Raw genomic sequence first — 24,774 nt, forward strand, 5'->3', positions numbered from 1 at the left:
CATTGCGCAACATGGGCTGAGTGCGGCGCTATGATAATGGCACTTGAAAAGCATTCCTGTCGTCAATGCTGCTTGCCGAGTCTCCCTGATTATAGGGGGGATCATCATCTATGAACTTACGCAATGCGGCGCGCCCCTGCACCTGATTGACAAGTAAACGATGGACACGAAGGTTGTCATAGAAGACAAGCAGAGACTTGTCAAGTTTTAGGTGCAACACTTCTTGACGCCTCTTCTCCCCCACTTACGGAAGGAAGGCCAGCAGCCAGTAGCTTTGATTGTGTTGCTTCAAAGATTTGTCATTTTTAAGGAGAAACGATGGCCTACTTTCTGTGTTCGGCGCCGCTGTCAAGCGCGCAGCTCAAGCAGCTGGAGGTGTACAGGTACAGTCCCTCGGGTCGCTCTTTGCTGGAGCCGCCGTGTCAGATCTACTGGAACTGGCTGGTCCGGCAAATCCCTATGTGGGTGGCCCCCAACGCGCTCAGTATGGCGGGCCTGTTGGTCAACATCGCCTCCACGCTCCTGCTCGTCTTTTTTTGCCCCACGGCCACGGAGGAGGTGAGTCGAGGCGACCTTGGACAAAGTTTATTAATGGAGCGCTCTTGGTAGTTCTGCGTTAAAACTTGTATTTAAAATCCCGTGGATGTCACACCACCACCAATGGCCCTTTTATTGATCCCAACAAACTCCAGTCCTACCCGTTTCCCTTGTTAAATACACTCGATTCAATTTGTCGAGAAACGATCTCTCGACTACTCCCTCAAAGTGTTTTATCCGTTTACGCGCATGAACAAAGTGTATTTTTGGTCAATGGAATCTTACCTACAGGCTCCAGCATGGGCTTTCGTCCTGAGTGCTCTGGGTCTCTTCGTGTACCAGTCTCTGGACGCCATCGACGGCAAGCAGGCCCGCAGGACCAACGTGGAATCGGCCCTGGACGAGCATTTTGACCACGGCTGCGACGCCGTCTCCACAGGTGCTCCTCGATCCGGCCTCGAGGCTCCCCGCGGTGTTGTTGCTGAGGTCTTGCGTTATCTTGCTGCAGTGTTTGTCGCCGTGGGCACGTGCATCTCCTGCGGCATCGGCCGATACCCGCACTGGACATTCTTCTGCGGCTTCATCGGGATGTTCATGTTCTTCTGCGCCCACTGGCAGACCTACGTTTCAGGGACTGTTCGCTTTGGCCTGTGAGTGAGTCCACCCTCCCCTTGCGCTCGTCCTTCTCAGCCGCTTTGTCTCCTGGGCAGGGTGGATGTGACCGAGGTGCAGTTTGCCATCATTGTCATGTACCTGATGTCCGCCTTTGGTGGGGTGAGCCTTTGGCAAACCACGGTAACTTGAACCGCCGGCTCCTTCAGCAGCATGGGGGTTGTCCACTTGCGGCTCTTCAATCGGTGTCTTGTTTTTTCAAGCTGCCCCTCATTGGACTGCAACTCTACGTCTTCCCCGTCATGGGCATCATCGGCGGGGGCCTCTACTCCTGCCACAACAACTTCCACGTCATTCTCAACGGCGGTGCGGGTAAAGGTTTGACTCCCGGCTTGCACATAGGCCTCATCCTCACGCTGGCCTTCATCATCTTCAAGAAGTCGCCTAGTCAGCTGTTTGAGCACCACCCCTGCTTCTACTTGCTCGCCTTCGGCATGGTCATCGCCAAGCTCTCCAACAAGCTTGTGGTGGGTTGCTCTCGACACTCCTGCGCCGTGTGGAACGTCGACAAAGTTTTTGCTCCAAGCAGGTGGCGCACATAACCAAGAGCGAACTTCACCTGCCGGACACGGCCTTCGTCGGCCCGGGCCTCCTCTTCCTCAACCAGCTCTTCGACAGCTTCGTCGACGAGTACGTGGTCCTCTGGATCGCCACGGTCAGTACTTCAGAATTTGTCAAAACGGAGGGAGCCCTGTCGAAGCTTCAGAGTGGGACAAACGTTCTCGCCTTCGTTCATTCCTATTGTCATCAAAAGTAGCGTTAGCGAGAACCTACTTGTTCTAACAACTATCAACTCTTCAGGTGCTCTCCTTGGCGGACCTGACGCGCTACTTCACGGGGGTGTGCCGTCAGATCGCCGGCCACTTGGGCATGCGCGTCTTCAGCATCACGCCGCCCGACTCCGCCCACCGCGACTGACGGCGAGGCGGACCCTTCCCCGCTCCTGAAAGCAGACGACGAACTTGCCCAAAGACAAAACATCTGGAAAAAGTTCTTCTCAAACGACTTTTTAAACTGGTCAATACAATGAATGTGATCCATCAGTGAGTGATTATGAAGATTGAAAACCCAAACAACTTTGTCCCCGCTTTCTACCGATCACCGCAATACGGACGCTTCCCTTTTATCGGAACCATTTTTCATGCATTTCTCTTGTCGTGGTGCTTTTTGGAAACAGCAGAAGAGAGCGATGGACATGTCCGGAAACACATTTTATTTCAGTCGGGGGAACCGTAGCAAGCGACTCGTAAAGGGCGGCGACATACAGGATGAAGCGCTCAGTCTCCACGGCAACGCCACAATCTCAAAAATAAGTTAAGGGCCGATGGGTCTGAATTTCAGACATTGGAGCGAGTCCGCCGAGTCCCACGGGGACACACGCGCGAGCGAGAAGGAAGCTGCCGCAACTGACAAACACACATTTAAGAAAGGCCCGCTGAGTCCTAAACGCGCACACACACACAATAGTAGACGACATCTTGACAAAACATTTGTAAAAGGAACAAAGAAGGCACTTGTAGGTCCCATATTGTCGAAGACATGATTGGAAATGGACGACTCCTTGATTTCATTAAAACGTACCGAGTAGCAAAATGTCCAACAGTTCCTGACGCAAAAGAAACCAGCGCTTGGGGAACCCGCGTCAGTCTGTGGTCGTATTCACGGCCTCGGGGAAAAAAATTTGAAATAGAGAGCCTCAGGAGTGCAAAATAGTGAAAGAAAAAAAATCCATACGGATCCTCAGAGTACGAAGACTTCCTGGTTCAAACTCTCTCGGGGTTGTCGTGCTTGGCCATTGGGCGACGGGAGAATAGCTTGCGCTTTAAGTGGACCAGCTGTGAGAAAATGGAAGTACGCCAGGAGACCATGGTGACACTGGAGAAATGTGTTTTGACCAAGATATCAAGCGTTCTGCTCGCTAAAGGATGGCTAGCGCTAAGCGGCGGGGATGGCTTAGGGTCAGCGTCAAAACCCGGCTTGCTTTCCGTCTTTTTTAGCCACAAAATGGGTGCGAACCGCGCAAGGCCACTGACTCTCTGTGGAGTCTTCCCAAAGGGGAGGGGTTGTCTTTGGTTTCAGCCCAGTCAGGTCCTGGCACGGCTCGCCACACATGAGACGGATGAGCCGGCGGCTTGGGAATTTGGGTGGCCGAATCACGGCAACGGGAAGACGCGGGAGACACTGACCTGTTCGGCGAAGAAGGACATGACGGTGAAGGCCACCAGCGCCACGAGGACACAGTGGGTCCAGAACTTCAGCTTGTCCCGGTAGACTCGCCTGGGAGCAGGAGGGAGGGGGGGGGCCGTGTTAACGGACATGCGAGCAATGAACAAAAGCCGGTGATGCAATAGGGAGGCATCCAGCCGTGGGTGGCAGCACTTTGCTCAACAGAAACTCAGGGAGGTGATGAAAGGCTCAGCTTACCACTTCCATCTGAGGGGGCTCGTCTAATTTTAAAGTCTCTGTGTGAGGCCTGACATTGACCCCGTCTTTGGACGCCCGCTCGCCCTCCCTCCCTCTATCAGGATCCCCATGGTGACAAGCTGGCAACACTGACAGCCACCCGGCTGCTTGCGAGGTTCTGCCATTATTTAGCAGCTGCCGCGCGCTGAGAGACGTATTCGTTACCTCCGCCAAGGAAAGCTTCTTGCTTTCACGGCCACGCCGTTCACGCCCGTGTTTGACGTCCTTGCTACGCTTTGAATTATCACAACATGGACACTGCACCCCCCCATTCTAAACGTCTCACCCGATTTTCACAGACACCCCACATATTTATGAATTCACTCGCTTCTCTTCAGTTCCTAATCAAGTGGCGGAAAGGACCTACCATTCGTGGAGCTCGTCCATGTGAAGGAAGCGGTTGCGGTACTCCCTGGGCAGCTCAAACTGGGACGGCAGCGGGAACATGGAGTCGTAGAAGTCCCTCAGCACGGCCTTCACGGTGGCGGCGTCCTTGTGGGTGTGCTCGATGTTGTCGTTCAGACAGATGAACTTCCTGCGGGGGCAAAGCCCAGTGTGTTAGCGAGGGACATCGACGGGAAATCCTCACGGAGACCGTCGCCACCTGGGATTCTTCCTGATGTCGTCCAGCTGGCCCACCACGTGCGACACGTTGGTGCGGACCATCTTGAAGGCAATGTCCTCCTCGCCCTTGATCTCAAACCTGCGCGAGGAGCGCTCGACGTCTTAAAAGCCGGCGAGGGAGGATTTTGAACGTGCCGGTGTTGCTACTCACTTGTACTTGTTCTGGTCCACGAAGGCTTTGCGAATGCGATCCGTGATGGGCGTGCAGTGGACGATGAGACCTTTGGTGACGGGCGGCTGGAAAACAAAATCCATCGTGTGACTCAAAAGCGCCAAATGGAGCTTGCGTAGGCGCTTTGAGCTGGCCGTTCACCATGCTGTGGTCGTAGTAGGCCTCCTGGGTAGGGTTCACCAGGTGGAGCTGGCTCAGGTTCTTCGGGAGTGTCTTGGAGCAGTTGATCAACATCTGCTCCAAGCTCGTAAGGTCCTGGACGAGAAACAATGCGTCTTCTTCGATCGATCTCTCAAAGGAATATGATCAATGAAAAGTTTAGCAGACCGACCAACAGGCTGAGGGGGAGCTCGTGAATCCTGGCTGCCAGAGTGCGGATCTCGCGATCGGACAGGACGCCGGAGTGGTCGGTGTCCACCTCGTCAAACACCTCGGAGACGTTGAGCTGTTGCTGGGTGCTCATCAAGAAGTAGAAGTAGGAGAAGGCAAACTGCATGTCGTCCGGGTGGCGCACACGGTGAGCCGACGTCTTGTCAAAGTCGTCTGGGAATCTGCGGGGGGGGGGAATTAAGAGGCGCCCGTCACGAGACTCGCCCCGCTTCGCTTTGGAGTCGAGCGATTCGGCCGGGTCGCTCACGTGTCCTGCAGCTCCTGCATGACCAGCCGATCAATCATATGCGGCATGTGCGCGGGGACCTTGCGAGACGCAAAGCCAAACTGGCGGTTGAGAAGCTTGTTGACGTGGCGCAGCGAGTCGGCAAAGGTGTCGCGCAACTTGCGTCCGCCGGCGCCGCCGTCCGTGTCATACGTCAGCGCCCTCTGCAGGCGCTCTTCTTCCTGTTGAAAACAAAGACACCAATCCCGAGAGTTTCAGGACCATCGATCCCGAAATCAGGGCCGCCAACTTGATCCTAGCAGGATGATTTTTTTCTGAGCTCACCTCCAGCAGGTCTTGGAAGTACTTCTGCTTCTCCCATGGGAGGAAGCCTCTGTCAGCCGGGACAAAGTGTTGGAGCTTCCTCCCCACCGCAGAAAGTTGATGGGGCTGCACTTGCCATTCGGTGCTCTTTAATTGGGTAATGTGGCTCAGGAGCTTGGAGGTTTTGGGCCTCTCCGTCAGAATAGGAAGGTCAAGCTTGTCTCCGTCACGTTCCTCCTGCTGGGTGCTTAGCAGCTGAGCCTTGGTGAGGTTGTAACCTTTCAGTGTGATGTCTCCTTGGAGGAGTTTCTCATCCAGCTTCTGAAGCTCCCTGCGCACGGGAGCCGGCAAGAGCGACTCGTTGAGAGCCGGAACGTCTACGACGGCCACCAGTTCTTCCGCTTGCTTCTTCCGGACCTTGGGAGCCCTCTTGTCTTCCGGTACGTCAGAGAAGACAAAGGGCGCTTCCGTCATCACCGAGGGCTTCTGGCTGGAGCTTTCCCTGCCGCTCTGTGTCCTGTTGAGCGGCGGAATCTGACGCGTGTCCACAGCCACGCTGAAGATCTTGGTAAACGCCGTGCTGTCCTCTCTTTGGAAGGTGACGTTGTAATGGAGCGTGCTGGCGTTGTGGCCGGGGTGGAGCAGAAGGTGGATGCTCTTCCACTTGTTGGCCACGGAGGTGTGACGCACCGTCGGGTTGTCGCTCACGTGGGCCTCCGAGACCCTTTGGAGGAGACAAAAAGTCCAATTCCATTTCTCATGGGAAGCTAGTGTCAATTTGTCAGAACCTTACCTGTGCGCCAGTCCGTCGAAGCTGAAATAAGGTCGGATCTCTCCGACCGGGAGGACGTACGCATTCTGGTGACTCAGCAGAGTGACGCGGTGCAGCTCTCCAAAATGCTCTGCGGCGTAAACGCGCAGTGGATCAGCGATTGAAGCAGAAGCGCTCCTATTGGCCCGAAGGGTCGGTCACCTGTGCCGCAGTCGCCCACATCGAAGCCGCAGGAGAGCACGTTGCAGGCTTGGTCGCAGAATTTGTCCGCCAGCCAGGAGGTGGCGCAACCTTGGTTACAGTACGAGGTTGCGGCCAGGCCCAGTTGACCGCCGGCGAACTGCCACAAATGCCCGCCGACTTCACCGGGGACGCCGACAGGGAACCTGCTGCTCCCTGCGGCAGCTGACAGAAAAAAAAAAAACACAATTTCTCATTTCCACGGAAATGTCCAGAAATGTTCCAAGCCGAGCCTCCAGTGCATCTTCACCAGCGCAGTCGCCTCCGTCCCAGTCGCAGGCCGAGTTGTTGCACGCCTTGTCACAATAGCCGTCCTTGATCCAGGATCCCGGGCAGCCCTCCGCGCAATTTGGAACGGGCCAGGTGAGATACACCTGCACGGAAGGGGGAACCCGAGCTTACGAGTCATATATTAGCGGTGACCACGACTGGCGGTACCTTCTGTCCTTTGGAATGGCTGTAGAAGTCGTCCGGCCAGACGTCTTTGCCAAACATCACGTCGTCGTTGAGGTAAATGAACTTCTGCGAGAGTCCCGGGATGCGGTGGATGTGACTCTCGATGGCGGGCGAGCTGAAGGTGGGGAGGTGGCTGCGGTTCAAGAACAGCTCCTGCCGTTCACGGGAAACCCTTTTGGTTTGTTGGAGCCCTCCAGGCGACGGGGGGGGGGCGCTACCTGATGCGTGACGACGGAAACCCGAGGGTTGTCCAGGTTGAGCCAGGAGGGAATCTGCCCGTTGGTGACCACAAAGACGTGTCGCACCCAGGGCGCGTGTTTCTCCACGGAGCGCAGGGAGTAGCGCAGCTCCTCGTTGTCCTCGAAGCGGCTGGCCGAGACGTCCTCGTCCTGCTTGGACTATATTATTGGTGAACATCACCTTTGTTTTTTTTTGTAAAGCGAGGCGGCCAGACTCCAGTCATTACCTGCGAGATGGCACTCAGGTCCCAGAAGAGATAGGCGGGGCTAATGGTCAGCTCCTTCCCATCCAGCGTCAGGTTCTTCTTGGACTTTTGCATGAGGTCGGTGAAGTCTTGCGGGCCTTTGAGGTGAAGCAGAGCGATGCTGGCCTCCGAATACAGCTCAAACTGAGGAACGTAAAATTTGACAGACGGTTGGACCTCCAATTCTTTGAATCCAAAGTGACATTCAACATGGCGCCGTAATGAAAAGCTCGTTTGCTAAATTTAACCAGCAAATGGATTGAGTTTGGAAAATTCTGTGATGTCATCACCACCACATACTTTGCAGATAAACCGTGTGTGTGTGTGTGAGGGGCGCCACCGAGAGCCTTCCAAATCTAAGCTTCCCGGGAAAGCGTTTGCTCGCCGCCTCACTCCATCATCGAGCGTCTCACATGAGCTGGCGCGCCGCCGCCGCCTCCTCTCGCTGCCTTTAGGTGAGGATTACTGGGGTCTTACGGAGCGGCCGGCCCGGATCGCGTTGCATCTCTATTATGGTCGAGCTGATAATGCTCTCGCGTGTATACAAACATCGAGCGTGGCGGCCTCACAAAGACGCCTTTCATCGCCGGCCAGTGTCAAGAGTTTGACTCGCGCGCGGTATACAAACGTTCCAAAGTATAAATATGCCACATGCTAGCGTCAAAAGGAGAGTGTTGGGGTTGTGGTGCTGGTTGCAACATCAGCTATTAATAATACGGAATCACAACACTGCTTTTCGCAGAATGGGGCCTGGCCACACCACACAGCGCCCCCTTGTGGTTGAAATGGACGTGACGCGCGCTGATCTAGCCATATAAGCTTCCAGCCTCCCCTTCAAGGATGATGGCACCGTCTCGGAATAGCCCTGCCTCGGAGCCGCATTCTTGTAATGTATGGAAAGAGTCACGTTACGCACACGCCAGCGTACGTTAACGCGCCCGCCGTGGTGTAAAACTGGACCGCGGGAAGCTCGTCGTTGGACAGCGGCAAGAGGAGATGGCGGAAAGAGTGCAACGCTGCCCCCTGCTGCTTGTTTTCAACGGCTTAACCCTTAGCCCTATTTGGCCAGCCGCTGATTTGAAACCAAATGTTCTATCCATTTGAACTTTTGACCTGTTTTATCTTGTCGGTGACAAACGCGGGCAGCTTGGTTCGCAGCTGCTCCGTTTCCTTGAAGGTGGGCGGGAAGCCGCTGAGGTAGGCCAGCGTCTGCATGCGAATCAGACCCGGAGCCTCTTTATCCGTGGTCTGCGGAAAACAGGACGTGGTGACGGAAATGCGACTTCCTCGAAAAGCTCAGGTGAGGACGTTAAAATAAAACTCACTAGGTAACATCGGGACACGGAGAATTTCTTGTCTTCCTTGAACGCTTCTACGTAGGCGTTCTCAGCTGAGAGAAGGGGGGGGGGAGATTCCACATCCATTTATTTATCTCATCATCAGGCGGGCTATTTTTCAGACCCACCGTCTGCCTGGGAATTGAAGACCAGCACGGAGGCGGCGGTGGACGGGTGAACGGGCCTGCGGAGCTGCAGCAGCTCCTTGGCGGCCGCCAGCGCCGGCGAGAGCGCCGGCAACTCCCGTAGCGTGCCGTTGGCCGGCAGGGCGGGTTCCAACGCCAGCATGGGCGCCATGATGCAGTGGGACAGCAAGCATTCCGCTTTGGCCCTGGAGGAGTGTGGCGCCGCAGCGGTCAGGAACTTTTGTCAAAGTATCGGGACATGGAGTATTACCTGACTTTCGGTTCTTCTGTCGTCTCACTTGAATTCTTCCCCAGATGTTCTCTATGTGGATAATAAACACATAATAGCGGCACAGCGGCACCTTGACTCAAGCGCTGTCTGTTGGGCTACCTCAGGACTCTCTGTTCCTCTGCCAGTTGCTCTCTCACGGCTTGAAGTTGCCTCAGCAGAGCCACGTCGGTGCCATTCACCCACGTGTACACCACGTCGATGGGCATGGGTAGGCAGAGCCTGGAAGAGAAGACAAACCAAGCGCAGGCATCAGACACGACGAGCAAAGTCATGTGCGGATTTGAGGCTGGAGAAAGCCAACCGTGCTCACCGGCTTTGAAATGACTTGCCGCCCAAGTTGTCTCTGTAGGAGTCAAAAAGCACATGGTACTGGTCTCGGCTCCACTCCACCACCACCTGAAATATTGATGATAGTCTTAGAGTTCCTCCTTAGCTCGCTGCTCTGTGTCGAAAGCTCCTCTAGAAGTGTATTGGTGAATATTGACAAGTGAATTTGCTTTGTAAAACATGTCGAAATAAGAACGAGGAAAGTCGAGCTGACAAATGGCGGCACTTCAGCTCATTTGGCTTTGAGGCTGACTTTAAGAACCCCATCTGCTCCAGTCGAATGTTGAACGGGTTCTTCTCAGAACTGCATGACGCCAAGCTAACATCTGCTAACGAAAGGGAGCATCTTACCTCCCCGAATTGGAAAGCGGAAACTATCATGAGGACGATGCCGCCGAAGCAAAGGTAGAGTCCATAACGGTGGGACAGACAGGTGTACGTCTGCCGCTGAAGAAGCTTCAGCACCGAGTTGACGACTACCATGGCTCTCCTGGGCCAACCATAGCGCCGCATTCATTCGACAAGAGCGAGTCCAAACACCGAAATCAACCCACGGGGCATCACAAGAGAGCGGGATTAGTCAGCTGACCGTCGGCGCACATGACAGCCATACGTGTTGTTACTTCTTCGTCGACGACGGCGGCGGGGTTCCGGGAACCCCGCTTCCGCAGTTTGTCGCCCTCCAGCGGCGGGGAGTGGTTCACCCACCTGGCCTCCACCCGATCTGGCTTCAAGCGGCAACAATCATAGAGCAATTCAAAGTGCCATAACACATCTTCCAATGATTGGATACCTATTAATGGACATTATGAATAGAATTTTTCGAAAATAACAAAGTCAAAGTCAGCTTTATTGTCAATCTCTTCACACGTCAAGACACGCAAAGAAACCGAAACGACGTTTTCTCTATCCCACGGTGACGAGACATATTACACGATAGACGTCCGAGTAAACGACACAATGTAAAAACAAGAAGGCACAAACAATAAATAATAAGAATGATGAATAAATAATAAACAAAGATAACACAATAAATAAGAGGAGCAAAACGGAGCCAGTGTGCATACAGCAGACAGTCAGAATAGAGCGAAAAAGTACAGGACGCTACGCAGAAAGGGGAAGCGAGTTCAGGATCCTAACATCCTGGAGTATGAAGCTGTTGTTGAGTCTGGTGGTGCGGGAGCGCAGGCTCCTGTACCTCTTCCCAGAGGGCAGAAGCTCAAACAAAGAGTGAGCGGGGTGACTCACATCACTCACAATCGTGGTCGCCTTGCGGGTGAGATGGGAGATGTAAATGTCTTTCAAGGAGGGGAATGAAGCACCAATAATCTTACCAGCCGTGTTCACTATGCGCTGCAGGGCCGGCCTTCAAGTTGTAGTCAGTGCAGCCGCCACCCCAAACAGCGATACAGCTGGAGAGGACGCTCTCAATGGTGCCACGGTAAAATGGAGTCATGACGGCCTGAGGAGCGCTCGCTCGCCTGTGTTTCCGCAGGAAGTACAGGCGGCGCTGGGCCTTCTTCGCCAGTGATGCGGTGTTGGTGGATCCTCACTGATGTGCACCCCCAGGAACCTGGCGCTGCTCACTCTCTCCACCACAGCACCGTCGATAGTCAGCGGCAGGTGTTGGGTGTGACCCTTCCGGAAGTCAACAACAACCTCCTTGGTCTTGTCGACGTTCAGCAGGAGGTTGTTGTCCCTGCACCACGTGGTCAGAAGGTCAACCTCCAGTCTCGTCTCCCTTGGTGATGAGACCCACCAGAGTGGTGTCGTCAGCAAACTTCACTATGCGCTTGTCGCTGTGGGTTGCAATGCAGTCATGCGTCAGGAGGGTGAAGAGTAGCGGACTGAGCACGCAGCCTTGGGGGGCCCCTGTGCTCAGCGTGATGCTGGCGGAGATCTTGTCTGACAGAGGAAGTCCAGTAGCCAGTTGCAGAGATAGGTACATTCCAAAAGATTCAGTGTATATATTTTTGGTTCCATTTCACATTTGTCACAAACATTGTTGCTTGAATCTAATTTAAGACTAAATTGAAACATTTCGTATTAGATTAGACTAGTGCCAGAGACAGCGTAAACCACAGGCGGTGGTTTTACAGGTTGGCAGCCGCTGCTCAGCCCACCCCTTTTCGAGAACAAACAATTATGTCTTACTCAGCGAGCGAGTTCAAAAAAAAAAAAAAGTCAAGTGCATTTTGACTTGAGCATCCCACGCGGACAGGAGATAGTGAGGTAAGCTCTAAGACATCTATCATTCTTGTTCAAGTGGTTCGTCAAGCGTGGCAACTATCTGCAAAGTAGTCGTTGTCGATGTCGAAAGCTGTCCGGCTATACTCGATGATATTTGGAAAAGAATACGTCGACAATCATTCCTTCCAAAGGATCACGCAGAGTTTGTAAAAAGAGGTGAGGCTCATGCTTTCTCTCTGTCTCCACACACACCGGTAGCCATAATAAGTTGAGAAGAAAAAAAAGCCCACCAAGAACATGTTTGGAGAATTGACAAATCATCTTTAAGTTTGAAAAGTCAACCGTCAGCCGTCGAGTCCATCCACCAGTAGCGTGATCGACTGAGGGAGGATGCTCCAGTTCTCCTGTCTTCTCTTGCGTCGATTCCAAGCGACGACTCACACTTGATGAAAAATTGGAAAATGAAATCAAACTTTCGGAACATTTGGGCATTTCAGTCTTGTATTTCATATGATCCTGACCCAGCCAATCAGAGATGCTTTACTAAGGCAATCACTGTCTTGACCAATGAAAGCTGTGTTATTGTGCAATACTAACAAAATACAAAAGAATACGGGGAACCAACGGAAATGTTAACGGGCGACAAAGAATCATGAACGCAGACTTCACAAAATGGCTTTTGTGCACATACACGCGGAAGACAATACGCAAAAACTTGTCATTTTGATGACTCTTCTCGTCATACCGGTCGGTTTCCATCGTACTCGCCTTGCAAGATTCCCAGCACGTTTTGCGGGTGGAAAAACCAATTGGTGCCAAGAGGGAAAACACACTTGCAAGTCACGTTGGTACCTTTTATGATACAGTCAGTGTCCATGATCCCAACATGAAGCCTGAGTGCAGTGTGAAAAAAGCCCTTCAAATGTTTAAAAACGGTCTCAATCTTGAGGAAACAAAATATGCCCACAGAATGAAGCCGCAAAAAAAACCATTTGATCATTTCGATGTTGTGAAGTGTGTGTTTCAATGTGTGTGTCAGGATCGTTTGGCAGCCATCACAATGAGGCTCAGGCCATTTCGGAGGCTGTTGTGCGTCCGTTTCGGTCGGCGATGCAGAATTTTGGTCTGCTGCGCCTTCTTTGTAATTCTTGGGATGCTGGCCTTTCAATACAAAGGAGAGGTGAGTGAGTCCACTCTGGTTTATCCGAAATGTTGGAATGTGATTTGAATAGTAAGGACTAAATTATGATTATTATTATTGATTGTTTGTTATGGTTGACTTTGCAAGGAAACTGAAAGCCTTTTCCAAGAGTTATCTGTGAGGCGCCAAAGCCAAACAAAAGGAGAGGTGAGTCGACTCTGCTTGATCCAAAACGTCTGAATGTGATTTTACACAGTGTTCTCGATCGTTCGATCAATGTATACATCAAATTATTTATTCATTATGATGATTGTTTTTATCGTATTTCTTTTTGATTTGTATTGTATTTATTTATGATGATGATTATTATTATTTGTTATGATTTATCGCGGAAGGTCTCTGGCACCGCCATTGGTGAACGACCAAAGCGAAACATGTCGCAAGTCACACGGGTACGTTCCGAGACCTTAAACCCAAGATGAGCCCACGAACGTCATCACAATGTTAATCAACCACTCTCATGTCTGCAGTCCGTACCACGGCAGAATGCAAACAGGTCTTACCAGTTAAATGACGTTACCAAAGAAAAGAAGAACGTGGCCCACCGGTTGACTGACATTTTGGAAGAACGCAAAACGGTGGGAGCATGTACAACATTCCACAGCAGGTGAAGAAACAAGAACCGTCTCAGTGACGACAAGGTTGCGCTAACACCTATGACATCGTCTCCATTCCTTCTGGTCTGGCAGAGAATGTACCCCCATTCCCATCGATCTGGTTTACACCTGGGTCAATGGCTCAGACCAAACCCTACTGAGGAACCTGAGGGTGGCCAAAGAGCAACTGGATGTAGAGCAAGGACTTCTGAGGTTAGGCAAAGTAAGTTGACCAGATGGGAAGCGTGTCTGAAAAACTCTCCATTCCAGTGCCAAGACGCAATGCCCGCTGTCCAAATGCGTGGTGGCACCCATGGTGGTGTTTGATCCTGGTCTACTGGCAAACACCACCTCTGAAGACCTATCCGTGGCTTTGCCCTCCTTCTCCACTGCCAAGGCGGTGCTGCAGCTCACCAAACCCCAGCAACCCTCCCGCAGAGTCACCGTGGTCGTCTTCCATTCGCAAGCTGACGGTAAAGCGACGCCGTCGGGTTCTATCACCCCGACCAGTCACGGAACTTGATGGTTTGTCTTCTAGCTGAAAAGGCCTTGACGGAAACGCTCCGACGCAAGACATTATCCGTCTACAAAAGCTACCTGGTGAATTTGGATTCTCACCCATCTTATTTTGCGTCTGGGCGTGATGTCACCGCGACACTCTGTCCTGTTTTCCAGACCACGGACAAAGCGGCTCCGGGTCTAGTCCAAATGGAGACCCTGGCCTACCTCCACGGCTTCCCGAACTCCTACAAGGCGTCAGAGGAACTGCGAGGGAAATTGCCGCCGGCCATAAGGGAAAAGATAACAGCGGTAAAGCTATTTTTGTTCCCTTTCTCATCAGAAGACGAGATATGAAGAATATATCAATGTGTTCGTTCCTCAGATTGAGTTGTACCCGGAGGCCAGCCTCGCTCTGCTCTTCTTCAGAACTCCACAAGACTTGACTGATCTCCAAAAGGCTAAAGATCAAGTGAAAGTGGATGAAAAGCAAGTGACCATCAGTCCTGTTCACTTATTCTGGAACATGAGCGCCATCCAACAGGTAGCCAATTCGCATGATGCGACGTGATTCCCTCTCTGATCATGTCAAATATATACATCTCTCTTTTTTTTCCCCAGTCTGTCCCTCCCAAAAAAGAGACCAGGGATTCTCTGACGCCTAACCGTTTCCAGGACAACGGCGCACTCATGTATTCCCTACGCTCTTTGGAGAAACACGCTCCGTGGGTGCGTCACGTCTTCATCGTCACCAACGGGCAGGTTCCATCCTGGCTCAACCTCCAAAACCCCCGAGTTTCAATTGTCACGCATCAGGTAAGTTTGAATTGAATTTTGGAATATGACAAATAATACAGAGCTTCCGGTTTGTTTTCAGACAAAGTTCTTGCAGAAAACACAAATCTATTGATGATACATATATTTGTTGTGAATGACAGGAAATCTTCCCGAACTCGAGCCATCTCCCAAACTTCAACTCAGCCGCCATCGAAAGCCACATTCACCGCATCCCGGGAATCTCGCAGAGGTTTCTTTACCTCAACGACGACATTATGTTTGGCAAAGACGTCTTTCTGGACGACTTCTACACCCCGAGGGACGGCCAGAGAGTAAGTCATCCACATTCCGAATGATTGAATGATGGATTGATTGATTGATCCTTTCTTCCATGGAGGTCTATCTCGCCTGGCCTGTCGCCCCTTGTTCAAAACAGTGTCCATCAAGCTTGATCAACAACGGGCAGTGCAACCAACCGTGCAACAATGCCAAGTGCCAATGGGACGGAGGAGACTGCAAAGGTAGCGACCGCAGCACTTGCGCAATCGGAGTATTCCGCCTTGAAATACACTCTACGTGATGTTTGAAGGACGAAAACGCAGGTCTCTAAGCAGCGCTGGTGATGGACAGAAGTCAAGCTTCTTCTCAGATCCTCAAACCCAAAGCGACCAGCTTGGAGAAGAAAAACCAATGGACACAAAAGATTGGAACACTCCATTGGGCAAGAAGCTCCAAGAGTTTTTCCCTCAAGAACTACTTGAGGACCGTGGTCTCCAAAAAGCTCTGAGCTACGAGACCAACGGCGCGATGACCGGCCGAAAGCTACAAAGTATTTTTGCCGCCACGCTGAACCACGTCAACATGCTATACAACTTAAAGTTTGGCGGCATGAACCGAAAAGTCATCTCGCACGCTCCTTTCATGATTGACAAGCTTGTCATGCAGGAGCTGCAGGACACGTGAGTGCTGACCATTTCAGAGTTCCGGGCCTCCTGACCGCTGAATCTACCACGTTCCTTTTCCCGCAGATTCCCAGGAGAATTTCAAAAGACCTCAAGTCATCATGTGCGCCATCCGGACGACATGCAGTATGGGTTTGCCTACTTTTATTTCCTGATGAGCGTCAAGCGGACGGTTAACCTCGCCGAGATGTTCGACGCCGTCGACGAAGACCGTTCTGGCGTTCTGTCCGCTGGAGAGATCCAAAATCTGGTCATGAAAATCCACAAGCAGCCCAAACCCGAGGTGGTTTGTTGCCGGACCAAAAGTTCTTTGGATCAAACGAGACATCCGATATTCTGTGGTTCATTTTAGGACTTTACAAGATTGAATGCTGAGTTGCGCAACTGCGCAAAAAACCGTCGGCTCACCAAAGAAGTCGTGATGAACTGCAAGCCCGTCACAGATGGCATTCGCAGTGCCGTTAAAGACCAGAAGAAATATAGGTGAGTGCTCCTCTGATGCAGAAACAGAAGCTCCGCCGAGGCTTCTGCTGACACGTCAACTTGCCGACAGATATCAGGTCACGGGGCAAGGGGACGTCCATTTCAAGATGCTTCATAATAACCTGGCGGAGGCCGATCGCATTTTCAATGACCTCCAGAGAAATCCAAGGTGAGAAGAACCGACCATAAAGCAATTCTGATCTTGTCCTTTGAATGGCTTCTGCCCTTCTTCCAACAGGAAGTTCATCTGCATCAATGACGACCTTGACCACACCCAAAGCGTAGCTAAGGAAGTGCAGAAGAAGTTGGCCCAATTTTACCAATCCAAGTTCCCGCAACCATCTGAGTTTGAGCTTCAAACTTCCAACAGGTCTCCTGCAGGAGATGAGAACCAGCTTTGATAGGAGCCGTCGTCAAATGCGGTCAATTCGTAAAATAGTTGGTGCTAGCCTCTTTTTCATTCCCGTGAAGCCCTTTTGTGAAGTCCATTTTACAATTAAGAATAAATGGCAGCGGTCTTTTGAAACGAGACTACAATTTGTGTGACGTTCATCTGAATCACGTTCACTTTTAGATCCAAACATTTTGGCACATTTCATGTTAAGGCACAGACAGCAGGTGATATTGCACCGCACGCACGCACGCGCAAGTCATCACGTCGCGAGTGATGCAGAAGATGGAGGAGGACCATGACGAACCGGAGCGGGGGCACGTTTGAGGAACACACTCAGTCACGTGACTAACGCTTCTGAAAAATGACACTAGTTCCCACCTCTCCGCCCCGAGCGACCGCCCGCCCCGGCCGGCGCTTAAGTTAAGGTCATCCCAGGACGGGTCCACGCGAGCGCCATGTGGTGGTTCACGCAAGGTTTCTGCTTCTTGCCCGTCTTTTTGGTGGTGTGGTCCTCGTGCACGTTCATCGTGTCCTACGTGATCGCGTTGTTTCGACGCGACGTGGACGTGCTGTTCCCCTACATCAGGTCAGATGAGCTTCTCAATTGACTTCTTATCAAAGCAGTAAAGTTTTGGAGAAGTTTACTTTCGTTTTCCAGCTTCCGTTGGTTGCCTTCTCCAGAAAGGAAACTGAAAGTCTTTCTCGCTCGATCACTTAAGTAGAATAAACTTTGAATAACGCATCATTTTTGTTACAGTTTGGGACGACTTTTTATTTCCCCATTTTGTAAAAAATAAACGAGTTTTAAACTTGCAGTGACACGGCAGCAAACCCCCCGGAGAGCTGCATCTTCGGTTTGATGACCTTTGTTTCAGCATGTGCAGGTATTCATCTCCAGTACTTTTCCAGTAAAGGTTCAATAGATGATCTCTTCCATTTTTGTTGTTGATTCACGAACATTCCATCTGATTGGTCGTCAATTGGTTTCTAAAAAAAGCTGCATCTTACACTATACGTCACAACACATCTGTACAGTCATTTCTGGTTAGTCCCGCATTTGTGAGAAGAACGCCACGAGATTAGTCACACGTCCTGCCAACCACTCACTTCTGCTTTTGCAAGAAAACGAAAGGTAAAGGAAAGGCTGCACTTACGTACGTCTGTAGGCATGGCCACCGTCTACACCAGGTTCAAGTTTGTGGAGAAGATGAGCCAGGGCATGATTGGGGGGAGTCCACGACTGAACAAGACGGCGCTGGTGCTGGGACTGCTGGCCTGCTTGGGGATGTGCGTGGTGGCCACGTTCCAGGTGGAGTCTCCACGTCTGCCCCGCTTTGCGCTTTTGACAGTCCGACAGCCCTCGGTTGGATTTGCCCGGCAGGAGACGGCGGTGATGGTGGTTCACGACATGGGCGCCTTGCTCTTCTTCGTCACGGGCGTCCTCTACATCCTCCTGCAGTCCGTCATTTCCTACCGCTCCTTCCCGTACTGCACGTCGGCGGCGGTGTGCCGGGCCCGGCTGCTTGTGGCCGTCATCGCCTCGCTGGCCTTCTTCCCGAGTATCCTTTGGCCTAAGGGAACGTGGTTTTCCACGTCAAAGCTTTTCCCCTTGACGAGCAAAACCCCCAAGCCGTCGTTTGTGCCTTTTTCGTGAAACAAAACGACCTCCACAGAGACACGAAGAGCAAGGTGGGTGGCAAAGATGAGCGTGAGCGGCGCTGACGTGACAGGTCCGCTGACGTGACGGGTCTGCTGACGTGTCTTTTCAGGACTATCCCTTCCACGTGGCCAGCGCCGTGTGCGAGTGGATGGTGGCCTTCAGCTTCGTCTGCTTCTTCCTCACCTACATCGACGACTTTAAAGTCAGCCTGCCGCCTTCGCGTTGCTTTTCAACGGGCCTTCTTGCACGGTTAACCGAGTCTTGTCCCGTCTGGCAGCGGTTTACCTTGCAGGTGAAGACCGAGATGCGCTAGGGGTGAGCAGAACCGGAGGATCTCACAAGATCCAGCAAGAAGATGCCGCTCGGCCGACGTCAGCGGACAAGCCTTTGCACTTTGGTCCACTTTTTCAACATGGCGATGGATACCCGAGCCAATTTTGCTGAAGCTGTATCTAACCGAAAGCACTCTTAACATTTCCCGTGTTTCTTTTGTACTGTTCCCAAAAAGTTCTGAAATGATATTTCAACTCCAGTACTTTTACAGGTACTCCTCATTTGATCACTTTTTGAGTTTTGTATGACTCTAATTTCACAAGGAATTCATGGAGCAAAAAGGGACGGATGAAAAGTATTCATTGGATCGATAATCCGACACCCCTGAGCAACAATAAAGACATTTTTTACATTTTAAAAAATATCCAACACCGCTGAGCAACAATAAAAACACTTTTTATATTTTAAAAAATATCCAACACCGCTGAGCAACAATAAAAACACTTTTTATATTTTTAAAACATATCTTTGCAAATGGTTTTGAATGATTTGGCTTTGTACATATTTGTTTAAAATGGGCAAAATCGACTTGAATCATAGATGCAGACAAGTACGATACAAGATGAACCCAACCGAGTCGAACAACGAATTCGTTATCTTTTTTGCACATGCATGCAAGACGCGTCAAACAAATATATTGCCATTTGTTTTTGTTGTTGTATTTTGAAATATTGAAAACAATCTTAGTTTGTCATTGTCGTCCTCCGGTTGATTGATTAACATCACAGCGGCAAGAATTTCAAATTCTGCACAGGATTACCTGCATGACTTGTGAAGAAAAACAAACGAATGCCACGAAAACTTCAACGCTTGGCTCCGTTTGAATTGAGCTTTCTCGGTCACCGTACGCACGCGAACCCAAATCCGGTGTTGTGCTTGATTTGGTTCCCCCGTGAGATTTTGTTCCCCCTGCCTTGGGAGCGCGCACGCCTTATTTGGAAAGCGAAAAACCCATGTCGTACGGTGTTGCAAAAAAGCCCACTTTGTCCGTTAACTTGGTAGCCGAACGGAACCGAGGGACGCCCCTTCCTGACTACTACGGTGCAGGGCTAAGCACAATAACTTCATTTTTGCAGAAACACACATTCTCTGTTTAAATGATGACTTATGGCTTTCGGTTGTCATGCGATCGTGGCAAGTTAACGAGTCCCTAGCTCCCTCACGTCGGTACTGCGAGATCGAACGAGTCCAATGTGTTTCTCATTTGCAGTTTTGTCATGGACATTTCATTTGAAGGCAAACGCGCTCTGCTCACCGGGGCAGGAAAAGGTAAACACAATAGACTGCTATTATTATTATTATTATTATAATTATTATTTTGCGCCATATACTGTATGCACAATTGCACCATTTCGACTATGTTGCGCTTGATTGATTGATTTATTCACTGCTCTTATTTATTCATTGTATGTGCCTTCTTGTTTTTGCTTTTTGTATTGTTTACGTTTGGTAGTGTATTGTACATAGAGGTCGTCTGGTCAAGGATGAAAAAGGAAAATTGACATGGTCATTTTACGCTGGGTTACATACAAGTGAATGGGGGCACTGCCATCTTGCGGTAGCCTGGCGTCATTACATGAACCACTTTATAAACGAGTCAAAAGCCTGTATGTTTCATATCATACGACGTACGTGTTTAATTCTGCTTATGTGATGATATTTTAAATGTACAATTAAATACTCATATGTTCAAGTTCTAATAACCATATTGTAACTGAACTAAAATCATATTGTCATTAAAGAAAGAGCAATGATGAAATGGAAATGGACATGGTCATTTTACGCTGGGTTACATACAAGTGAATGGGGGCACTGCCGTCTTGTGGTAGGGTAGCGTCATTACATAAACCACTTTATTGACGATAGTCAAAAGCCCATTTAATATATTAACTAAATTAATATATCATATTAATTTATACCATATATTAATTACATTAATATATTATATTAATTAAATGATATGAATAATTGCAAGATAGTAATTTAATGAAAATAATATATAATAATTATTATATTATATATATATATATATATATATATATATATATATATACATATATATATATCATTTATACAATGATAGTCAAAAGCCCATTTAATATATTAATTAAATTAATTTATCATATTAATTTATACCATATATTAATTACATTAATATATTATATGAATTAAATTATATGAATAATTGCAATATAGTAATTTAATGAAAATAATAATATATAATAATAATTATTATATTATATATATATATATATATATATATATATAGTGGTAATTTCTGTATAGATTTTATTGTAATTATTATTAGTATTATATATTATTATTTTCAACAAATATTATTATATTATCATTTTAATTAATATTGGGCTTTTGACTATCCTTAATGAAGCCATTCATGTAATGACGCTAACTTACCACGAGATGGCAGTGCCCCCATTCACTTGTATGTAACCCTGCGTAAAATGACCATGTCCATTTCCATTTCATCATTGCTCTTTCTTTAATGACAATATGATTTTAGTTCAGTTACAATATGGTTATTAGAACTTAAACATATGAGTATTTAATTGTACATTTAAAATATCATCACATAAGCAGAATTAAATAAATACGTACGTCGTACGATATTAAACATACAGGCTTTTGACTGTAGTGTATGAAGCGGTTCATGTAATGACGGCAAGCTACCGCAAGATGGCAGTGCCCCCATTCACTTGTATGTAACCCTGCGTAAAATGACCATGTCCATTTCCATTTCATCATTGCTCTTTCTTTAATGACAATATGATTTTAGTTCAGTTACAATATGGTTATTAGAACTTAAACATATGAGTATTTAATTGTACACTTAAAATATCATCACATAAGCAGAATTAAATAAATACGTACGTCGTACGATATGAAACATACAGGCTTTTGACTGTAGTTTATGAAGCGGTTCATGTAATGACGGCAAGCTACCGCAAGATGGCAGTGCCCCCATTCACTTGTATGTAACCCAGCGTAAAATGACCATGTCAATTTTTCCTTGACCAGACGTCCTCTATCTACAATACACCACCAAACAAAACCCAGCGGGAATTCCTCGCCAAAGTGGCAGAATGGTTTATAACTTGACTCGGTGTTCGGGAGACTGTGGTTCGAGCCCCACACGAAACGCTGGCAAAATGGCTTTTAACTTTAACCGGTGTTCGGGAGACTACGGTTTGAGCCCCACACGAAGCGGGTTATGAGCTAAAGTTTGCATAGTGTGAGACTCGAACTTGGTTCTCCCGAACATAAGGCAAAAGCGTTAGCCACTACACCAGTTAGTGTTCTGCAATAAATCGGTGATTCTGCCAATTTATCCATTTCATGAGAGGTATGCTATGAATACATAAAAAACTTTGAGAATCTCAACGTCAAAATGGCTGAACGGTTCACGACTTGGGTCGGTATTCAGCAGCCTCGAGTTCGAGACTTGCTCTTTGCAGCTTTTGCAAATGAAATAGAGCGACGTATAAGAATCGAACCCGCCGCTCCCAAACTCAAGGGAAAAGCTAGAACCATTCGGCCATTCAAGATCTTACTTGCAATGGTAAAGTATTTGTAATTGAAGGTTACGCTGAACCTTTCCTGAAGATAACTTCATGATCTGGGATAATAAAAAGAACTCTTCTGATAACATGCAACGGACAATGGTCGAGGGGATAACGCCATTGCCATCGATAATTGCAGTGCTGGTTCGAGCCCCAATCGTCCACAGATTTACCTTTGCCGTTTTTCTCTCCTGTTTGAAAGCTTTTTTTTTTTCTTTTTTTCTTCTTCTTCTAATGACGTCATCACAAAAAGAGTATAAAAGGCGTCAAGAACGCGACGCTCACCACTGACGGCGGAAGCCACGTTGCTCTGGTCCACTTGCTGCGGCGGCGGCGGCGGTACAACAGCTTTTAAAAGTGACAAGGTGGGTGTTCTACTTTTGTTAAACCTTTCCAAACTAACTGCTTTTGCTCTCTTTCACCGTCTAGTTGCACTTTGGGCGTGCTTCCATCGTGCAAGCGCAAAGGTTTGCAGAAGCTAGCGTTAGCAGTTAACATCTTCAACGACCACCAAAACGCGTTATTCGGCGTCCACAAACAATTGAATCATGTAACGGTGGTAAGTAAATGTACATTTTGAAAAGTGAAGCACCGTGTGGAAAGATGACTAACATTATTTGCACAAACATTTAATTTTCGACTTTCTGTCTGCAGGTGCAAACCCTCAAAACAAGCCTGTCATGGCCGACTGACTTGAGTTTTAAAGTCAACTCTTTCGATCGAGCGCTTCTAATTGTCTTCTCATTTCTGTCCCCAGGCAGGCCTGCATCTGGAACCGAGGGAACAGGTTGACTGCAAAATGGCAAAAATGTTTTTATTAGCAAGGCATCTTGTCAAATTGACTAAAGCAAACATTTTGTTCTTTTTTCTGCAGGGTCCAAAATGGCCACCTTGCAGTCCTCTCATGGATTCATGAGACACTTGCAGGTCTACTCTTGCTCAATTTGCATGTTAGGCTGAGAATGGTTGTAACCTTACCGTGTCTTTCAGAGCAGCGAGCTGGAGCTGTGGTTGCAGAGACGTCCGGTGCTGCCCTCCATTCCTCACTGGTGAAACGCGCACGCGTCCAAACGTTTGACACATGTCAAACATTTCAGCATGTTTTTCCCCCTTTTGTCCACTAGGTGGGACCAAAGGACCTGTTTCTGTAGCATGGTGAAGATCTACATGGTTTTAATCTTGTGGCGTCATCAACCTCTTGTCCAGGTGACTATAAACTTGGCATTGTTTAAAAGCACTTACCTGCCTCCCTCTTCCTGCAGAGCCCTTTCCAGTAAGGATGCAGTTGGAACGTCTGCTACCTGCTGGCCAAAAATAAAATCCCTCCAAAACCATGCAGAGGTAACTCAAGGTTGTCTCCATTTTCAAAGTTGACACAGAAATAAAATGTACTAAATGGCAGCTTGATTGGTTTGTGTTGTGTGCAGGTGTCCATCCTGGAGAATTTTTACAACATTTCCGAAACTCTCGCTGTGCACCAGCGACTGGCTGCTTCCACGCTACAGTAAAAAACAAAAGCAGTAAACTTAAATGGAGTCGCTGTGTCAATGTTTCTTTTTCTTTCCAGGCAGAGGTGGCAAATCCAGGTCCAGAAAGTGAAAAGCCTGCCACAGTTTGTCTTCAGCCTCTGACCTCGTTCACCTGGGTCTGTGCTGCCTCAAGAGCCCTCCGCTGGTAAGGGAAGGAAAGTAAATGTCATTATAGCAAACCTGTTTCAAAATTTTAATTACTACTTTATTTTTTTGTCCAGTGTGGATCACCATGGTCGTAGGGGAAGCTGAGGACAAGAGCAAAGGCGCATACCAGCAGCACTTTGTTGATTTTGCTTACTCGGCTCAAAGGCAACCTGAGAAGTGAGGCACTTTCAATGCTCCTCATTGCACACTTATCTTTATTCCAATAATTTTTTTCTCCTATTTTCTGACAGGAAGCAAGGGACAACCTCGACGCCCTGGGTCATGCAGCTTGCAGTACTCTGTGCCATAAACAACTCTACTTGCGCACTGGTATGTTTCATGCCAAAACATTTTCTGCACAAAATGTTGACTTAGCTTTTTACTTACTGATATCTTTTTGTCTCAGGTCCAGGCATGGAGTCCCACGGGCTGACCACTCGTCCCACTGGCTGACCATTCCACCACTTGGCAATGAGCAGACTGCCATTCAACTTGTTACTTTGTTGTGATTTATTTACTCTGCAAAAGAAATAAAGCTTTATTACAAATAATGCAACCTTTCAACTCTTCATCTTCAAACATCTTAACTTAAACTTAAAAACAAACAAACATTTATTTTCTTTCGAATAAAATATTTTTTTTTTTTTTTTTCCCCTACAAAATTTTTTTTTTTTTTACGGAATTTTTTTTTTCCAATGAAATTTTTGTAGAAAAGGGGCGGGATTTGATTAGAATACTGCTTCATGATTGGCTGAAAGCGCCAAAACTGGGTGGAGCCAGGAGAATAAAAAGCTGTGATTGGTCGAAAGGTGGGCGTGGATATGCAAATGAGGTGCCCTGCGATTGGTTGGCCTAAAAGTGGGCGTGGTTTCCTAAAAATGAAGCAATTTGATTGGTCAGATGTGCCAGATGGGCCAAATGCCGCATTCTGATTGGCTGTCAGAAAGTGGGCGTGGCTATGCAAATATTTAGCCGAGCCGTGATTGGCCAGGCTGAAATTGGGCAG

The 24,774-nt window shown here is 48.8% G+C and overlaps 4 protein-coding genes and 4 long non-coding RNA genes across 26 annotated transcripts in view; 5 read left to right on the forward strand and 3 right to left on the reverse strand.

The window, feature by feature from the left end:
- The first annotated feature begins 21 nt into the window (after positions 1–21).
- LOC133145214 (cholinephosphotransferase 1-like) lies at positions 22–2,285 on the forward strand. Its single transcript, XM_061268466.1, has 7 exons — positions 22–558; positions 829–976; positions 1,046–1,187; positions 1,248–1,332; positions 1,413–1,676; positions 1,739–1,864; positions 2,011–2,285. Exons 1-7 carry the CDS (start codon positions 319–321, stop codon positions 2,125–2,127), a joined length of 1,122 nt encoding a protein of 373 aa, XP_061124450.1. The 5' UTR covers positions 22–318; the 3' UTR covers positions 2,128–2,285.
- Positions 2,286–2,401: 116 nt separating this feature from the next.
- On the reverse strand, positions 2,402–10,073 carry gnptab (N-acetylglucosamine-1-phosphate transferase subunits alpha and beta). 2 transcript variants are annotated; one of them, XM_061268460.1, is made up of 22 exons: positions 9,772–10,073; positions 9,404–9,489; positions 9,193–9,312; positions 9,073–9,123; positions 8,805–9,007; positions 8,665–8,729; positions 8,453–8,587; positions 7,322–7,483; positions 7,074–7,253; positions 6,838–7,008; positions 6,650–6,773; positions 6,361–6,564; positions 6,181–6,289; positions 5,409–6,111; positions 5,106–5,305; positions 4,800–5,019; positions 4,610–4,723; positions 4,448–4,533; positions 4,277–4,375; positions 4,040–4,207; positions 3,396–3,486; positions 2,402–3,044 (listed from the first exon to the last, which is right to left on the reverse strand). In XM_061268460.1, the coding sequence occupies exons 1-22, from the start codon at positions 9,931–9,933 to the stop codon at positions 2,973–2,975; spliced, it is 3,525 nt and encodes a 1,174-aa protein (XP_061124444.1). In that variant the 5' UTR covers positions 9,934–10,073; the 3' UTR covers positions 2,402–2,972. The 2 variants fall into 2 exon arrangements, with proteins under 2 accessions (XP_061124444.1, XP_061124443.1); XM_061268459.1 differs by having other exon boundaries at positions 2,402–3,084.
- Positions 7,480–8,932, forward strand: LOC133145224 (uncharacterized). Its single transcript, XR_009710866.1, has 3 exons — positions 7,480–7,794; positions 8,082–8,639; positions 8,799–8,932. It is a non-coding gene; the product is annotated as an uncharacterized LOC133145224 (long non-coding RNA).
- A 179-nt stretch (positions 10,074–10,252) lies between the features above and the next one.
- On the reverse strand, positions 10,253–17,038 carry LOC133145223 (uncharacterized). Its single transcript, XR_009710865.1, has 2 exons — positions 16,900–17,038; positions 10,253–12,052 (listed from the first exon to the last, which is right to left on the reverse strand). It is a non-coding gene; the product is annotated as an uncharacterized LOC133145223 (long non-coding RNA).
- Positions 11,529–16,658, forward strand: LOC133145211 (N-acetylglucosamine-1-phosphotransferase subunits alpha/beta-like). Of its 2 annotated transcripts, none has more exons than XM_061268462.1 (18): positions 11,529–11,652; positions 12,650–12,790; positions 12,899–12,958; positions 13,147–13,203; positions 13,282–13,418; positions 13,501–13,620; positions 13,678–13,880; positions 13,946–14,007; positions 14,083–14,217; positions 14,291–14,449; positions 14,527–14,721; positions 14,844–15,014; positions 15,080–15,203; positions 15,272–15,641; positions 15,711–15,927; positions 15,997–16,127; positions 16,198–16,296; positions 16,366–16,658. In XM_061268462.1, exons 2-18 carry the CDS (start codon positions 12,671–12,673, stop codon positions 16,526–16,528), a joined length of 2,523 nt encoding a protein of 840 aa, XP_061124446.1. In that variant the 5' UTR covers positions 11,529–11,652; positions 12,650–12,670; the 3' UTR covers positions 16,529–16,658. The 2 variants fall into 2 exon arrangements, with proteins under 2 accessions (XP_061124446.1, XP_061124447.1); XM_061268463.1 differs by lacking the exon at positions 11,529–11,652 and adding an exon at positions 11,686–11,826.
- On the forward strand, positions 16,971–18,977 carry dram1 (DNA-damage regulated autophagy modulator 1). The gene is made up of 7 exons (XM_061268471.1): positions 16,971–17,107; positions 17,338–17,405; positions 17,688–17,830; positions 17,903–18,080; positions 18,152–18,210; positions 18,291–18,383; positions 18,459–18,977. Exons 1-7 carry the CDS (start codon positions 16,977–16,979, stop codon positions 18,492–18,494), a joined length of 708 nt encoding a protein of 235 aa, XP_061124455.1. The 5' UTR covers positions 16,971–16,976; the 3' UTR covers positions 18,495–18,977.
- A 3,352-nt stretch (positions 18,978–22,329) lies between these two features.
- On the forward strand, positions 22,330–24,324 carry LOC133145222 (uncharacterized). Its single transcript, XR_009710864.1, has 10 exons — positions 22,330–22,457; positions 22,522–22,651; positions 22,747–22,879; positions 22,967–23,019; positions 23,083–23,433; positions 23,520–23,596; positions 23,660–23,766; positions 23,843–23,945; positions 24,020–24,098; positions 24,175–24,324. It is a non-coding gene; the product is annotated as an uncharacterized LOC133145222 (long non-coding RNA).
- LOC133145220 (uncharacterized) overlaps positions 22,706–24,774 on the reverse strand; it is a 46,300-nt gene continuing 44,231 nt past the window's right edge. For 16 of the 17 annotated variants that reach the window (XR_009710853.1, XR_009710854.1, XR_009710851.1 and 13 more), the window contains 3 exons: positions 24,156–24,287; positions 23,071–23,763; positions 22,706–22,884 (listed from right to left, as the gene is read on the reverse strand). This is a non-coding gene — a long non-coding RNA (uncharacterized LOC133145220). The remainder of the gene's footprint in view (positions 22,885–23,070; positions 23,764–24,155; positions 24,288–24,774) is intronic. The other variant, XR_009710863.1, reaches the window with a different exon arrangement.

This window comes from Syngnathus typhle, linkage group LG21 (genome assembly GCF_033458585.1).
Source record: "Syngnathus typhle isolate RoL2023-S1 ecotype Sweden linkage group LG21, RoL_Styp_1.0, whole genome shotgun sequence".
NCBI classification, from domain to species: domain Eukaryota; kingdom Metazoa; phylum Chordata; class Actinopteri; order Syngnathiformes; family Syngnathidae; genus Syngnathus; species Syngnathus typhle.